General features: G+C 42.6%; 1 protein-coding gene across 6 annotated transcripts in view; it reads left to right on the top strand.

Moving 5' to 3' along the window:
• Positions 1 to 17499, top strand: part of cfap70 (cilia and flagella associated protein 70) — an 80797-nt gene that overhangs the window by 17846 nt on the left and 45452 nt on the right. For all 6 annotated transcript variants that reach the window (XM_033040334.1, XM_033040335.1, XM_033040332.1 and 3 more), the window contains 7 exons: positions 2866 to 3042; positions 4057 to 4239; positions 6796 to 6890; positions 8920 to 9022; positions 11357 to 11491; positions 15589 to 15705; positions 16882 to 16962. In XM_033040334.1, coding sequence (XP_032896225.1) covers positions 2866 to 3042; positions 4057 to 4239; positions 6796 to 6890; positions 8920 to 9022; positions 11357 to 11491; positions 15589 to 15705; positions 16882 to 16962 — 891 coding nt within the window. The remainder of the gene's footprint in view (positions 1 to 2865; positions 3043 to 4056; positions 4240 to 6795; positions 6891 to 8919; positions 9023 to 11356; positions 11492 to 15588; positions 15706 to 16881; positions 16963 to 17499) is intronic.

The raw sequence follows: 17499 nt of genomic DNA, 5'->3' as shown, positions 1-17499 counted from the left end.
ATATGCTTAACCATGCACACTACAGATTGATGCAAGCATGTTTTCTGTGAAGGACCGAAAATTATCATGACATGGCTATAGCAAGGGTCGTTATTGCTATTGGTATAGAAACACTCTCGCTTCCCACATAATTTATCCACAACAAAATATACAGGTTGCAAGGAATTTTCTAGAGGCATTTTATGATAATAGCTGTTAAAACTGACTATACCCATCTGACAGGTGAAACATTACACTAACTAACAAGAGATGGCCAAAGGACCTAAATGCAGCAAATGTTCTTTTGGTAATATATTTAAAGATGTCAAGATGCCACATTATCGGCCATTCAGATTAGATGTATGTGTTGTGAACAAGAATGAAGATACCCAGTTTGTAAGCACCAAATTTAAAAAAAAATGTTGATAAACGCTTTTTCCATCATTCCCACTTCAGAATTATCATTAAAATTTCAACTGAAATATTTCCTGACCAAATTTGTGATGTATATGACTGACCGTAGAAGTAAAACCTGGATAAATCCAACGTGTAGTTGTGAATGTTGCCCCTCAAAATAACAGTACTGATACTCCATATTAAGAGCATTGATTTGCAGTTAAAATGAATTGTAATAACGTGTCAACGGTAGCAGTGACAATCGAACACTGCGATTTTAATGTTTCACGTGTTCACAATTAAATTAATCCATCTTTTTGGATCAAAACAAATAATAGCATTGGGAATTAAAACATATTTGATTGCATTCCGTCATCAAACACAGTCAATGTTCGCGCTGAAGACATTTCCAGCACAATAGGGTCGGGAGAGGTGTGAATCAGTGCGGGATGGATAGATGGCGGTGGGGGTGGGGGGGTTGAGAAGGCAATCGGTGTGAAATGGATGGATTGAGGCAGGGGAATTAGTGCGTGTTGGTTGGAGTAGGTAAAATTGTGAGGGGAGAGAGCGGGGGATGACAGTGGGGTTGAATGGGGGGATCTTTGCAGGATGGATGGGGGGTGCAGTGCAGGATGGATGGGGGGTGCAGTGCAGGATGGATGGGAAGGGGGGGTCAGTACAGGATGAATTGGGGGACCAGTGTAGGATTGATGGGGAATGGCAGGAGAATCAATGCTAGATGGGGGGGGGGGGGGGGGGGGAGAGGAGGGGAGCACATGGGATGTCAGTGAGGACTGAATAGAGACAGGAATGGGGATCAGTGCGGAATGGAGAGGAGGGGTCTCAGGAAAAGGGGGTTGGAGGGGGGCGTACAAGAGAGAGAGAGAGAGAGAGAGAGAGAGGAAGGGGCAGAGGAGGTGGGAAGGAAGGTCAGCGCTCCTCGGGCAACACCAGCATCATCGCTGCCTTGGCCATCCCTGTCCATCGCCAAGTGCACCGCCAAAGGGGGAGGCAGTTGGGATCTCCTCGCCACCGCCTCCCCTCCTCCACCAACCAGGCACGGAAATCGGGGGGACTGGGGGGACACAATTTCTTAGCGGCCGCATGCGCACACTCACACACACACGCGAGGCTTCGGAGGCTCAATCCAGCTCTAAATGCAGCTCAACTCTGCCTGTCTAGCCGAGTTAACCTACAGCCCTGCCTGGACTGACGGGACACCAGCGCTGCTTCTCCGTGCTGACTGTAAGCCTGGGCCATATTTCCCGCAAGCCAGGCAGGGCTGTAGGTTAACCTGGCGGGACTGGCACAGTTGAGCTGGATTTAGCGCTGTTTCTCTTCGCTGGCAGTGGGCCTGGGGGCACTGCTCCCGTCTGGCTCCCGACGTCTCTAGCCACCCCCAAGCAGGGGGGAGATGGGACAGCGCCGGAGAGCCGGGATCGATCCTGGCAGCGGATGAGGCGCAGGTCTGTGCCACGTCTCTCTCTTCCAATCATCGCGCTGAATGATCATGTCCCGCCCCCATTGCCTGCTGAGCAACGTCTCTCTCGTCCAATCGGCGCCCTCGATCAGCAGTCCCACCCCCACACTCGCGGAAAGCGGAGATTTCACTGTTGTTTTAAAATCCAGATTACATAAAATGGGGGAGGGGGGGGGGGATTGTCCCCCACCTCTCAAAACAGGGGAGGGGGGACGTGTCCCACCTGCCCCCACCCCCGGGATTTCCGCCCCTGCCGCCAACCAACAGGAAGGTGCGGGGCCGAGCGCTGCAGTTGCTTCAGACGGCGGAAGGTGGCCTCCCTCCCTCCTCCCGGCCTCGGCGTGCGAGAGGGTTTGTTTTGAAAACGCCGTTGGCAGAGTAGCAGGCAGCAGCTGCTAACAGGCCGGGCGGGGTGCGGGAGGAGGAGGAGATGAAGTCGCCGTCGCTTTGCGGGGCCTGTCATTCGCTCCGACCCTCCGTCATTCCACACTTAGCATATTTCCCACGCATTACAGCTGTCGCCGACACAAAACATCACGTTCCTTTTCTCCAGAGATGCTGACTGACCCGCTGAGTTACTCCAGTTTTTTGTGACTATATTCGGTATAAACCGATATCTGCGTGCCAAGCCGGGCAAAATGACTCGCCGTTTAGGTTGCCCGATGGCACTTTGTATGGTCAGTGGCACCTGGGCAACCGCTAATTTTGAGCCCTGGTTCAAAACTGTCAGCACACATTCCAGTTGTAGTCTAACCTGATGATTAATTATAAATGTTTTGATCATCTTGGTTACAGTGGCTCATTGGGAATCCCCAGGAGACGGGAATGAAAAAGGAATAAATTTTGCCTGTCAAGGCTACCACTATCTGGCTTGGAAGTTTGATCATTAGAATTTAATGAGCTATTTATTTATATTAATTTATTCAATATACACACATGTGAAGTAAGTGACATTTGCAGTATAACTTTGTAATGTCTGAACTTTGCCAGTTGCTGTGTTTTGTCTGCAGGCTGCACTGGATATTGCCTTGTCTGTCCCAGAACCATTACTATCTGAAGCCCAATTGGAAGTATCTAATCTGATGAGGATCACTGTAGAGTCTGCCTATTCAGTTCCTGACAGCTGGAACCTCACTGGACCACAATTTAATTATATAATTTCACTATTTCTGCCAGATTCCACTCAGGTAAATATTTTGCAAGAATGTACCACATACATTAGGATTTCATATATGGAGTATTATAGCACAGGAATACTTTATTTGTTTAGCATTTAACAAGAATACAAGCTTCCCCCCACCATGTTACATCGTTAACATGCCTTCCATTTCCCCTTATCCATTCAATTTGACCACTTCTGTCTGTGATAGCTCACCACTACATAGATGACTTTTTGAACACTTCTTCAGACTAATTGGAATAAGGGGAAGAAAGCTGGAAAAGAGAGGTGGGGGTGCGACAAAGCCTGGCGTGTGATAAGAAGGAACTGCAGATGCTGGTTTACACCAAAGATAGACACAAAATGCTGGAGTAACTCAGAGGTTCAGGCAGCATCTCTGGAGAAAAGAAACGGAGTCAGGCTTGACTCAGTCTGAAGAAGTGTCTCAACCTGAACCTTCACCTATTCCTTTTCTCCAGAGGTGCTGAGTTACTCCAACATTTTATGTCTATCCTAGCAAGTGATAGATGAATACAGATGAGGGGTGGGGCATTATTTTCAGATGAGAAATTAAGTGACAATAACTCAAGTGGAAAGGAGGAGTGAGATATAACTCGTGGAAAGAGTGTCCAATAATGAAAGAAAAGGAGGAGTGAAATATAAAACCTATTTATACTACCTTCTTTCTGTCCTTGGCCTCCTCAATTGCCAGCTGAGTTCCGCCAGTGCTTTTGTTTTTTTGCTAACGTTTCCAGCATCTACTGCTGTTCATGAGCACCCTTCTTTGCTGATAGTTTTCAGTGCTAGAAAAATCCATGTAAATCATCTTTGCAATTTTTCCATTGATATGTGTTCTTTCTGTAACAATGACGCCAAAATTATGCGTCATTTCTGTGTGGTTTAACCAATGTTTCATGGAAATTTTTAATTCTAATTCCCTTAATGTTCAAATATTCATATTAAACTCAACATGCATTAATTTACCAGTTTAAAGAAACATAAAACACATTATCTAATGATAGTTAACTGGATTATATTTCAGAAAGACCCTCGGATTGTATTTTCTAATGGAATTTTGAAGGTGACAGGAGAAAAAGAGCCCAATATTAGACCAAAGAGATGGCCAGTAAGCAACGTAGCTGCATTTGGGGCTCAGAATATCGTAGATTCCTTCATTGAGATTTGCCCATATGAAGATGAAGATGGGGAACTAAATAGCAAAGAGGTAAGGCAAAGGGCAGGTAAAGGTAATGTAATGTACAAAGATAGGTGCTAGGATTACTGTTGTTGATCATTTGCACATAAACAACGTACTCGGGAATGAGAAATACAATTTTAAAATTTGTGGGCTTAGTTAATACCAAGGACCGCACTAAAACAAAGGAAAGGTTAATAAGTACGGAATGACCATGTAACTGATAAATGATCTCATAAGGATAATATTGAGTAGTACCTTTTAGCAGGATTAATAAGGGGATAACACATTTCTTGCCAAATAACTCTAAATCAGTTTGACGAGCAGAAAGATCCAGGGTGCAGATAGAAATGCACTACAAATAGCAACATCACAAGAAGATACAAAAAAACAGAGTGTCAGGATTGATTTCTTGAGATATAGAAAACAAACAAATCATGGATTAAATCTGTCATTCTGCTCTGTGGAACCATTGGTACTCCCAAGACGGGTGGCTCAGCAATCCTCATATAACTAAATGGTATGACCATGGTCGGTGGGGGGCGCTGCGAGACGGCTGCCCTGCCAGCAGGGTGTTCGTTATTTCTACTTTTTTTTTTTGTGGTCAGTTTGGGTGTCTCTCGGTATGTCTTATGTGGGGGGTGGGGGGAAGGGGAAAACCGCTTTCGGCCGCCTCCTCCACAGAGCGGCGACGTTTTCCATGTCACCTCCCTGGCGGCCTAACATCATGGATTGGAGCGGCCTTTCCCGGAGCATCGGCAGCAGGCGCAGCGTGGACCTTCCATCGCAGAGCAGGCGAACCCTTGCTGGGAGTCCCCAGAGAGGAGTGCTCCGAATGCTGGCCTGGTGTCATTGACATCATGGGGCTGAGGTCTGCGGAGCTTCTAACCGCGGGCGTGGCGTGGACTTACCATCCGGAGCCTGGGATCCCTCGCCGGGGATCGCTGAAGAAGAGCTCCGACCACCGGCCTGTGGCCTATAACATCCTGAAGCCGCGGTCTTCGGTAGGAATGTGTCGATTCGGGACCAAGCCACGGAGTCTATGGCCCCGACCACGGGTGAACAAGGGAGGAGGACAGGCTGAACTTTGTTGCCTTCCACCACCGGGAAGAATGCTGTGGTGGATGTTTGTGTTAACTTTTATTGTGTATTGTGTGTTCTTTTTTAAGTGTATTGCTGCTGGCAAATTCATTTCACTGCATGTAATGTACATGTGATGAATAAAATTGGCTTTGACTTTGATGCATATCGCTGGGGAGCCATTATATTCCCAAACTTCCTTAAATATAATAGTAACTGGCTGACTTAGCATCTCTCTGTTTACCTTGTGTACAATTTCAGCATCCACTCCAACATTAAGATATTGGAGAAGCTTCTGCTTTTGCAGTAAAAGAGTTATGTCAATTTGTATCAAAAACTGCATCATAGTTGGATATTTGTGAATAGGGCGAGTTATGACTGTACTACCTCACAATTATTTATTTAATTCATTTATGTTACATCCCAATTCTGTATTTGTTAACATATCCTTCATTTTAGAATTGGGCCAAAGCTCGGCACAAAGCTTTATACGAAACTGGTGATAGACTAATAAATGTTTAATTTAGTTTAGTTTAGAGATACAGCATGGAAACAGGCAGTTCGGCCCATTAAGTCCACGTGACCATTTATCACCCGCACACTAGTTTCTTGTTATCCCACGTTCGCTACGCACCTACACACTACGAGCAATTTACATAGGCCAATTAACCTACAAACCTGCATGTATTTGCAATGTGGGTGGAAATCGGGGTATCTGGGGAAAACCCATGCGTTCATGGGATAGAAACATAGAAAATAGGTGCAGGAGTAGGCCATTCGGCCCTTCGAGCCTGCATTGCCATTCAATATGATCATGGCTGATCATCCAACTCAGCATCCTGTACCTGCTTTCTCTCCATACCCCCTGATCCCTTCAGCCACAAGGGCCACATCTAACTCCCTCTTAAATATAGCCAATGAACTGGCCTCAACTACATTCTGTGGCAGAGAATTCCAGAGATTCACCACTATCTGTGTAAAAAATATTTTTCTCATCTCAGTCCTAAAAGATTTCCCCTTTATCCTTAAACTATGACCCATTGTTCTGGACTTCCCCAACATTGGGAACAATCTTCCTGCATCTAGCCTGTCCAACCCCTTAAGAATGTTGTAAGTTTCTATAAGATCCCCCCTCAATCTTCTAAGTTCTAGCGAGTACAAGCCGAGTCTATCCAGTCTTTCTTCATATGAAAGTCCTGCCATCCCAGGAATCAGTCTGGAGAACCTTCTCTGTACTCCCTCTATGGCAAGAATTGTACTCCCTCTATGGCAAGAATTTTTGCTCTTTGATTTTTAATACAATCCTTTGGCAGTTTCTCAATGCAGTGAGTATTTCAATGTGTTTTCCATCAGTCCTCTGCTGTTTGTCCCAGTGACAACCTAACAGAGGACACCTATGGTAATATTGATTGGTATTTTCGAATATGGGTTTACCTGATATAGATTTGTTTCAAACAGAACAAAAGATAAATCTGGGACTTTTACTTTCTTTTAATAATTATTCAGGATTGGGCATTTAGAACAGAGGCAGAAAGTGAGAAGAAGCGTGTCACATGGAACATCGAACGACGCTGCTTTTTGGAGTCTGACGCTTTGCTGAGGTAACTTTTCTATCTCTTTATGTTAATTTAACTACAAATTAAAGTAATATTTAATTCTGGATTTGAATCCAGCCAAAACTGATAAGGATGAATATCTCTGCTGTCAACCTGAAGTTAGCTTATGGATCCTTATCTAAGTTTATAGAGAAATTCTGTCTATAAGTTGTCACACAGACTGGCAAATAGTGAGGCAAATCATTTGATTGCCTCTATTGCAAGTGGATTAGTGTAGAAAAGTAAGAAAATCTTGCTGGGACTACTTGGGACTTTGCTGTGATATCAATTAGAGTAATATGTACAATATTGATCATCTATTTTTTTTACAAATATGCAAATTCCATATCCTTTATTTCTGCCCATCTGCAATATGAAGCTTAGAAACCCATCAATGGTCCCTTCCCCAAACTGCCTTCCCTTGCAGCTTTTTTATTGCTATACTATTTCTGATTTTCAGTTTCCACATAATCTTTTGTCCTCATATTAAAATGTGATCTGTTTTGCAAAGTTTGTTTTCTTGTCTCTAAAATTTTATTGAAAGAGTTTGTTCTTTGAGGGGAAATTATGCCTGTTGTCGAACAGACCTTTCATTTTAGGAAAGAACTAGACCAAGGGAAAGGTCTGCTCCCCCAACGCAATATTCCACCACTCACCCGTTCCCCCAATGCAGCCTGTTTCCCCAATGCAATATTGCACCATTCCCATACACCCTCAACTGCGCAGGCCCGGCTCATTTCTCCTCATCCCCCAGCACTTCCTCCTCCTCCTCTTCACTCCACGTCTTCAATCCCTAGAGAGGGAGGGTGGGTAGTAGAGAGGGAGGGGGAGTAGAGAGGGAGGGGGGTAGAGAGGGAAGGGGTAGGGAGGGAGAGGGAGGATGGTAGAGATGGAGGGGGGGGTAGAGAGAGAGGGGGAGGGGTAGAGAGGGAGAGGGAGGGGAGTAGAGGGAGGGTAGATGGAGGGGGAGGGGGGTAGAGAGGGAGAGGGGCAGAGAGGGAGGGGGTAGAGAGAGAGAGAGAGGGAGTGGGTAGAGTGGGGGGGAGGGAGGGTAGAGAGGGAGAGCGCGAGGGAGGGAGACGGAGGAGGATAGAGAGGGAGGGGGGTAGAGAGGGTGGTAGATGGGTGGGTTAGAGAGGGGGAGGGAGGGTAGAGAGGGAGGGGTTGAGAGAAGGAATGGAGACATGGTAAACACCCTATCGACCCCGTCCTCTCCCTCAATTCCCCCATTCTCCCTCACCTCCCCAGGATCTTCCCCCTCCCCCAATCCCTCCTTCACCTCTCTTTCCCTCACCTTTCCCCTACTGCCGCCACGGCCCCATCGTCGCGAGGTCTCACCGCCGCCGCGACAACCCACCATCACGAGGCCTCACCGCTGCGGTATTGATGTCTCCTTCACCGCCGCAATCTCGATGGCTCCTTGATGGGCGCGAAAAATCCCAGCCGGGTCATAGCATGTAGAACCCGGGTCGGAAAAAGCGGAATTTTAATTTAATGCGGCCCTCCCCCTGACGTCACTGGAAGCTGGTGGCCGCCCACTCCCCTTTTGTGATGTCACTCGAAGCAGATTGAAGGAGGTTTGCCGTTAAAAAAAGTTGGTTTTCGTTATTTTAAAAACGCTGTAACTTGTGAAATATAGCATGTAATGAAGCAGTTTTTGTTGTTGACGGGGTTAATGCGATTAATAACGTGTGAAAATTCTTGCACTAGCGCGTGGCTTTATGACGACACACACACGTATACATACATACAAGACGAGAATTTTAATAGTATAGAGATGTTTACAAATTATTATTGCAGAGGTTGGACGATTAAAAACATTGATAATCGAAAAAAAATATTTTGACAACCTAGAACATCTCAATCCAAATCATTTGGCTGGAAATTGGATAAAATAATATCTGCAGGAATGGAGGTCCTGTTCAATTTTTCTTTGCTGTATCAGAATATTCTTCGTTATGCCAAGTAAAATGGAGCACTAAAGAGCAATTAATTCAATTTCCTAAGTGTGTTTGAATTAAATATATATTTCCAGCTTGCAGAAGCATATAGCAGAAAATACTTACTTACCCGTGGAGATCAAGCGTGTGCCATTAGCTCCTCCGGCTAAAGGAGGGAAAAGCAGTAAAGTAGATAAGGTCAGTTAATTATTCCTTGTCATCATTATAAATGGGGCAAGAAAGATTGGATGAGTTTTTTTATGCACTACCTGTAGAGAATAAGATAATATTCCTACATACTTCCTTTAAAGAAATACCATTTTTAGCAAATGTATGATCACTCTTCCTTATGATCACACCAATTACTAGCTTACACGGCTATTTTGACAACACTTCTTTGTTTTGGACACGGAACAAAGAAAAGTACAGTATAAGAACAGCCCCTTTGTCCCATAATGAAATAGAGTCATACAGCACGGAAACAGACTCTTCAGCCCAACTTGTCCACGCTGATCAAATTGCCCCAGCTAAGCTAGTCACATTTGATCGCATTTGGGCCATATCCCTGCACATCTTTCCTTTCCATGTACCTTTCCAACTTGTTATTGTAACTACCTAATCTGGCAGATCATTCCGTATATCCACAACCCTCTGAGTGAAATTGCCCCTCAGTTGAATCTTTCTCCTCTCACCTTAAACCTTTGTCCTCTGGTTCTTGATTCCCCTATCCTGTATACAAGACCTTATGCAAACACTCAATGAATTCTCCTCATGATTTTAAACACCTCTATCAGATCACCCCTAGGCGTTCTGTGGAATAAAGTCCTAGCCTGCACAATCTCTCCTTATAGCTCTGGCCGAGTCCTGGCAACATCCCTGTAAATCTTCTCTGCAGTCTTTCCAATTCAACAATGTCCTTTCTATAGCAGGGTTACAAAAACTGAACACAATATTCCAAATATGGTCTCACAAATGTCTTGTACAGCTGTAACAGAATGTCCCAACTAATATACTCAATGGACGAAAGCCAGTGTACCAAAAGCTGCCTTTACCACCCCATCTACCTGTGATGCCACTGTCAAGGAACTGTGCACATGTACTCCTAGATCCCTCTGCTCTCCAACACTCTGCAGGCTCTGCACTTTGAAGGTCCAGCCTTGTTTTGACTTCCCAAAAGGTAACACCTCATACTTCTTCAGCCGACTTGGCTAGCTGATTAAGATCCTGATATAATTTTTGATAACCCTCTTCGTTGTTTATGATTGTTTCTACTTTAATGTCATCTGCAAACATACTAATCATGCCTTGCACATTCTCATCTAAATCGATAATATAAACCACAAGCAGCAATGAGCCAAGCACCGATCCCAGTCACAGGCCTCCAATCTGAAAAACAACCTCCAGCATCATCCTCTGCTTTCTTCCATGAAGCCAAATCTGTATCCATGCCACTAGCTCTCTCTGGATGCTATGCAATATCATCTTCTAGGGCAGCCTACCACATTGAACATTATGAAAAGCCTTACATGCCTGTGCCGAACATGCTCAAGAGTGAAGAGTGTTTCATTGTCATGTGTCCAGAAATCGATCAATTAAATTGTTATTTGCAGCAGCACATCAGATTTGTAAACACAGTATTCAGTAGTTGGCATCGGTAATAAGAAAAAGTTCAATAAATTAATAAAATAATTTAGTGCTAACAAAAAACAAGAAAGCCGGAAGTTCCTGGTGCACAAGAACTAATCTCATAATTTGAATGCACATGATCCATATCCCTCCATTCTCTGAATATCCATGTGCCCATCTAAAAGCCTCTTAAATGCCACAATTGTATCTGCCTCCACCACTAACCTGGCAGCACATCACGCTCTGTGTATAAAAAAAGTTGCCCGGCACATCTCCTTTAAACTTTGCTCCTTTCACTTTAAAGCTATGCCCTTTGGTATTTGACTTTTCCACTCTGGGAAAAAGGTTCTGACTGTCTACCCTTTCTATGCATCTCATAATCAAGTTTCCCCTTTATGCGAGATAAAACAATCCAAGTTTGTTCAACCTCTCTTTGTTGCTAATACTCTCTAATCCTGGCAGCATTGTGGCAAACCTCTTCTGCACCCTCACCAAAACCTACACTTCCTTCCTGTAATGGGACAACTAGAACTACTCTTAATACTCCAAATGCAGCTGAACATAGTCCCATAAAGCTGCATCACAATTTCCTAACATACTCAGTGCCCTTTGTACTTAATGAAGGCGAGCATACCATATGCCTTCTTAAATCCACCATTTACTTGTGTTGTCACTTTAAAAAAGTGTTGACTGTCTCCTTTAGATTTTTTTCCATAGCCAAAAGCGTTGTTGTTTCAAGGATTTTGTTTCTACACAGCTTCCTAGCCTAATGTAATTGACAGGACCAAATGCATACCTGAAATGGAAAACTTTCAGTCTTGGGGAAATTAATGATATTAATATGAATTCTGTCACAATTTATCTTTCAAGTCTTTGTGGTAATCTTTTAATTTATATTATCTGCAGTCAGAGGAGGAAGGACCTATTTATTTCCGTGGAGTATTGTATGTAAATATGGCACCTTTACTGTATCCAGGTGTGAAGCGGATTCGAGGAGCATATCCAATAGGTCCTTATAATGAGGTTGAAATATTTGAAAAGGTAATATTGATATAGGAATATATTTTTGCATTATTTTGGATATGACTATGTTGGTAGACCTGTAAAGTTTCTTATACTATAAGCTTCCAATTTCTGCCTTCCTTCTTGGAAACATTGAAGAGTGAATTCCAGCTCCATAGATAAAGAAAGGATGAGAAAGGTTCCCTATTCCGGCCCTTAGGAATCTCCAGTGTATAATAAAAACAGAATATGCTGGAAACACTCAGCAAGCCAGGCTGCACCTGTGGAAAGAGCAACAGAGTTCACTATTTCAGGTCAAAGATGCTCTTCAGAACATAGACATACATCAAAATGTCATACCTACAAGAAATTCAAAGGATCTTAATTCCAACCTTGCGCACATTTTGTACAAATTGTTTCCAGGGTGAAGTTTTGGCTATCTCCATGTGTATCAAATCATGGTGTAGTGCAGGAAAACGCTATGACCACGCCAGTGAAAGTTGATACTTCTACCATGCAATGTGTTATTGGTCCTTTGTAGGTTCAATTCAACCTCCGCTACATTGATGACTGCATCAATGCTGCCTCCTGCACCCTTGCAGAAATCACTGACTTCATCAACTTTACGATTAATTTCTATCCTGCACTCAAATTCACTTGTACCATCTCCAACATCTCTCTACCGTTTCTGGATTTCGCCGTCTCCATCACAGGAGACAGACTATTGATCGAATTCTACTACAAACCTACTGACTCCCATAGCTATCTAGACCACACTTCTTCCCACCCTGCTTCTTGTCATTCCCCTACTCCCAATTCCTCCGTCTCTAGGATGAGGTTTTCCATACTAGATCATCAGAGATGTCCTCATTCTTTAGGAAACAGGGGTTCCCCTCTTCCATTACAGATGAGGCTCTCATTGGGGTCTCCTCGATATCCCGCAGCTCCTCTCTTGCTCCCCTTCCCCCCCATTTGCAACATGGACAGAGCCCCCCTTGTCCTCACCTTCCAACCCATCAGCCGTCATACACAGCATATAATCCTCCAACACTTTCGCCACCTCCAACGGAATCCCACTACTGGCCACATCTTCCCATCTCCACCCCTTTCTGCTTTCCGCAGAAACCGTTCCCTCCGCAACCGCAGTAGATGCAACTCCTGTCCATTTACCTCCCACCTCGACTCCAACCAGTCTTTTCAGGTGAGGCAGAGGTTCACTTGCACCTCCTCCAACCTCATCTGCTGTATCTGCTGTTCCAGGTGTCAACTTCTGTACATCGGCGAGCCCAAACGTAGGCTCGGCGATCGTTTCGCTGAACACCTCCGCTCAGTCTGCCTTAACCTACCTTATCTCCTGGTTGCTCAGCACTTTAACTCCCCCTCCCATTCCCAATCTGACCTTTCTGTCCTGGGCCTTCTCCATTGTCAGAGTGAGGCCCAATGCAAATTGGAGGAACAGCACCTCATATTTCGCTTGGGTAGCTTACACCACAGCAGTATGAATAGTGACTTATCTAACTTCAAATAGCCCTTGCTTGTGTGAAAGTTGTATGCTTTTGATCTTTTTTAAGGTATAAATGATTGGAAATGTGGATTTATTCAAATGGTCAATTAATTGTTGGTTGTGGATGCCAAAATGATCAGCACCTTGAGAAATAGAATGCCAACTATGAGTGACAATAGACAATAGGTACAGGAGTAGGCCATTCGGCCCTTCAAGCCAACACCGCCATTCAATGTGATCATGGCTGATCATCCCCAATCAGTACCCCATTCCTGCCTTCTCCCCATATCCCCATATCTTTAAGAGCCCTATCTAGCTCTCTCTTGAAAGCATTCAGAGAACTTGCCTCCACCGCCCTCTCTCTCTTTTTTAAAAAAAAATTTTAAATTATTTTTATTAGAAGTACGGTAAATTACAATAATACACAACACATATATCTTAATACATTTTTTGTACCGCTTCATTTTTTTGAGCTTTAAGAAAAAGATAGAAGTAAGGAAAGTAAAGAAAGTGCGCAAGAGTCGTGAAGTGCAAGAGAGTGTTGGGAAAAGAAAGCCCCTTAGAAAAGAAGTTAGAGAAGGAAGTAAAGTAAGAAAGTAGACCCTAGAAAAGAAAGAAAAAGAAAGTAGGGACAATCGCTCTATTATAACATTAAACTCCGCAGAAAGGGAACTATCAACCAAGTCTGTTTTTGTTGTTTTACCTCCCATTGCCAGGTCCTGATACCATTTATTTATTTATTTTTAAAATTACTATTGCACCTCATGCTTGTAATAGGTCCATAAACGTAGACCACGTCTTTTGGAATTGGTCTGCTTTACCTGCTAAGAGGAATCTCATCTCTTCCAGATGTAATGTTTCAAACATATTTGATGTCCACATTTTTATTGTTGGTGTGGGCGCATTTTTCCAGAATTTAAGTATGAGCTTTTTTCCCATTATTAGCCCGTAATTGAATAAATTCTTCTGATACACGTTTAATTCAGGGATACCTTCCGATATTCCAAAAATGATCCATTCTGGTTTTGGTACCTGTTTTATTTTAATTAATTTTGAAAAAATATCAAATATTCCATACCAGGATTTTTGGATTTTTGTACAAAAAACAAAAGAATGCGCTATGGTAGCTTCTTGACACAGACATTTATCACAGATTGGTGAAACATTAGGAAAGATTTTATTTAATTTAGTTTTTGAATAATATAGTCTATGTAATGTTTTGAATTGGATGAGCGTATGTCGTACGTTGATCGAACATTTATGCACCTGTAGTAAATGATTATCCCAGCTCTCTTTTGAAATTTTTATAGCTAATTCTTGTTCCCAGTCTCTTCTAATTCCATCTGTTGTAGGTATTTCTATGTTTAAAATGATATTATATAAGTACGATATTAGATTAGCTGATTCCGCCTTTGTCTTCATTGCTTCATCCAGTAAGTCGGAAGGCATATTATGATAGTCTTTTGTGTATTTTTTCAGATAATCACGAATTTGAAGATATTTAAAATATTGGTTATTTTTCAAATTATATTTCAGTTGTAGTTGTTGAAATTATAGTAATTTTCCCAATTCATACAGATCTTCGAGCGTTTTGATTCCCATTCTTTCCCATTGTATAAATGATTTGTGTATGATTGATGGTTTAAACGATGGGTTATTGACTATTGGTATTGAGAGAGAGATAGGTTTCTTAATTTTAGATTCTGTTTTATTTGTTTCCATGTTCTAATTGTGCTATGTATAATTGGGTTTTTATTATAATTTTTATTATTCAAATTTATTGGTGAGAGGATAATCGCTCCTATATTACTCGGGGAACAGTCCCCTTTTTCCATTTCAATCCAGTCCGCCTGCTGGGCAGAATTGTCCAGCAGGTGAATCATATTTTTAATATTTACTGCCCAATTATAATACATAAAACGCCCTCTCTCTCTCTGAGAGAAAAAATGTTTCCTCGTCTCCGTTCTAAATGGCTTTCCCCTTATTCTTAAACTGTGGCACCTGGTTCTGGACTCCCCCAACATCGGGAACATGTTTCCTGCCTCTAGCATGTCCAAACCCTTAACAATCTTATATGTTTCAATAAGATCTCCTCTCATCCTTCTAAACTCCAGAGTGTACAAGCCCAGCCGCTCCATTCTCTCAGCATATGACAGTCCCGCCATCCTGGGAATTAACCTTGTAGTGATTCTGTTTTTTCACTAGTAATCACTTCTCTGGTGATTAATGACCATTTAATGACCATCTCTAATTATCCATCAAAAATAGTAAGAAGCTGCCTTCCTGAACAACATTTATGGCTGTGGTGAAGAAACTCACTAGGTAGGCATCACAAAAACTGAGATGAAGCTAGCTCATGTGGATAAGAAAATAAATCTGAGTCAGGATAGTGTGATTTGGAAGCTATCTTGCAGGTGGTGGAGCACCAAAGGGAATGTTATTGTTCTTCAAGGTGGTAGAAATTGCAGCTTTATGGTGTATACTTATGTAAACCAGGATGAATGTTTCCATTAATTTAGCAAATAGAACATTGCATCAATGGTGGGCACCATTATAGTTCATAGCAGATCATGGTTTTATACTTGGTTATGACACAAACTTTGTTTTTAATGCGTGATTGTGTATGATTCAGACAAAACATAAGAAGAGCTTAACTCGGGATACATCTGGAGGGAAAGGACAATCTCAACATTCCAGAATTATTGTTAACAAGTCTAAGGAGGATAAGGGACGAGATACAATGAGGAAGGTAGGATGCTTTGAGGATCAAAATTTGTTTTGCTATCATAAGCCACGATTATTTTGAATTGTAAATGTATTCTAGGCTATCAAAGATGTTTATTTTAATTCAATGTTCGTTTAAAGCTTCACCGACCTGCCTGAATTCTCTTTTATTGCTTGTGTTTTGTAACAATCATTTATGGGTATAGTAACAGTTCTGAGAGATAAATTAACGGTGTTCATTGCTATCGAGGGGATTATTTCGCAGAATCATTGCTGTCTTCTATAAACCCATATCCATCCAGAAGAATGTTTAAGAAGGAACTGCAGATGCAGGAAAATCGAAGATAGACAAAAATGCTGGAGAAACTCAGCGGGTGCAGCATCTATGGAGCGAACAAAATAGGCAACGTCTGAAGAAGGGTTTTGGCCCGAAAAGTTGCCTATTTCCTTCGCTCCATAGATGCTGCCTCACTCGCTGAGTTTCTCCAGCATTTTTGTCTTCCTTCCAGAAGAAGCACTGTTTGCACTTTTTTTTCCGCCATGATCTTTAAATAAACAGGTAAACATCCGGAGTAGACATTGTGGAAAAGTGTACAGACTTACAAATAGGTTAGCGATAGATGAGTTAAAAATTACTTATCAGGATGTCATCCCCATTTATTCCATGTACAATGATCCCATAAAGTGCTGTTTTGTTTAGCTCCATTTTCTAGGAACATATCTAGAGCGCTAATGTGAGTATTACTGTTCCTGTAAGTAATTAAAACACGTCAAAATTTGGCTTGGCCTAATAGACCATAGCATTTGGCATTTCACAACAGCAAAACAGATACTTGCTTTCTATTTAATGTCAATAAATTTAAAATTTGAAACTTTTAGACAAATGTTTCTGATGATTCGACTTGCAAGGAGCCAAATAAATTGGCTAAATTTTAAACAGATGGATTCAGATTATTACACTTATATTGGAAGACAAAAGCAAATTCCGCACCTCAACGGACAAGATTTGGATTCATTCTGCTTTTATAAAGTTCAATTAGATATACCATTTTAGAGAGAAAACATTGACTAATTCTACTGGCACAGAACATTGTACTGGAAAGAAAGATCATACTGGTTTTTAGAAAATGAAGTGATTTTTGGCTTTGATTTACCACTCCCTTTCATGTCCTTTTTTCATACTATTTTTTTGTTTCTGTAGAGCTTAGTAAATGTGAAGTCATTTATTACTGAACATGGATTAGAAACTGAAGTAACTGGCATAGTTAACGTAGAAGGAGATGTAAGTATATGAAAGAAACTAAGCTGTATTGAGAGATTTGTTTCTATCTCTTTTGTCATGCCAACTGTATAGGGCAAATTTTCTTGTAAATGCACTGGTTAAAGTTCAAGAGGGCCTTATAAAGATATGTGAGTGTAGATTTAAAATTTTAAATATAACCAGACCAAGTGCAGACCCATTGGGTCTGCTCCCCCAACGCAATATTCCACCACTCGCCCGTTCCCCCAATGCAACCTGTTTTCCCAACACAATATTCCACCACTCTTGCATAGCCCCCAACTGCGCAGGCACGGCTAATTTCTCCTCACCCCCCAGCACTCCCTCCTCCTCCTCTTCACCCTCCCTCTTCAATCCCTAGAGTGGGTGGAAGAGAGGGAGGGATGGTAAAGAGGGAGGGTGGTAGAGAGAGAGGGGGTGGAAAGGGTGGGGGGGGGGTAGCGAGGGAGAGGGAGGGGGTAGAGAGGGAAGGGGAGGGTGTAGAGAGGGAGGGGGAGGGGAGAGAGGGGCAGAGAGGGGGGGTAGAGAGATGGAGGGAGG

Source organism: Amblyraja radiata, chromosome 22 (genome assembly GCF_010909765.2).
Source record: "Amblyraja radiata isolate CabotCenter1 chromosome 22, sAmbRad1.1.pri, whole genome shotgun sequence".
Lineage (NCBI taxonomy): Eukaryota > Metazoa > Chordata > Chondrichthyes > Rajiformes > Rajidae > Amblyraja > Amblyraja radiata.
The sequence above is the reverse complement of the archived record's forward strand: the minus strand, read 5'-3'. Positions and strand labels throughout refer to the sequence as shown.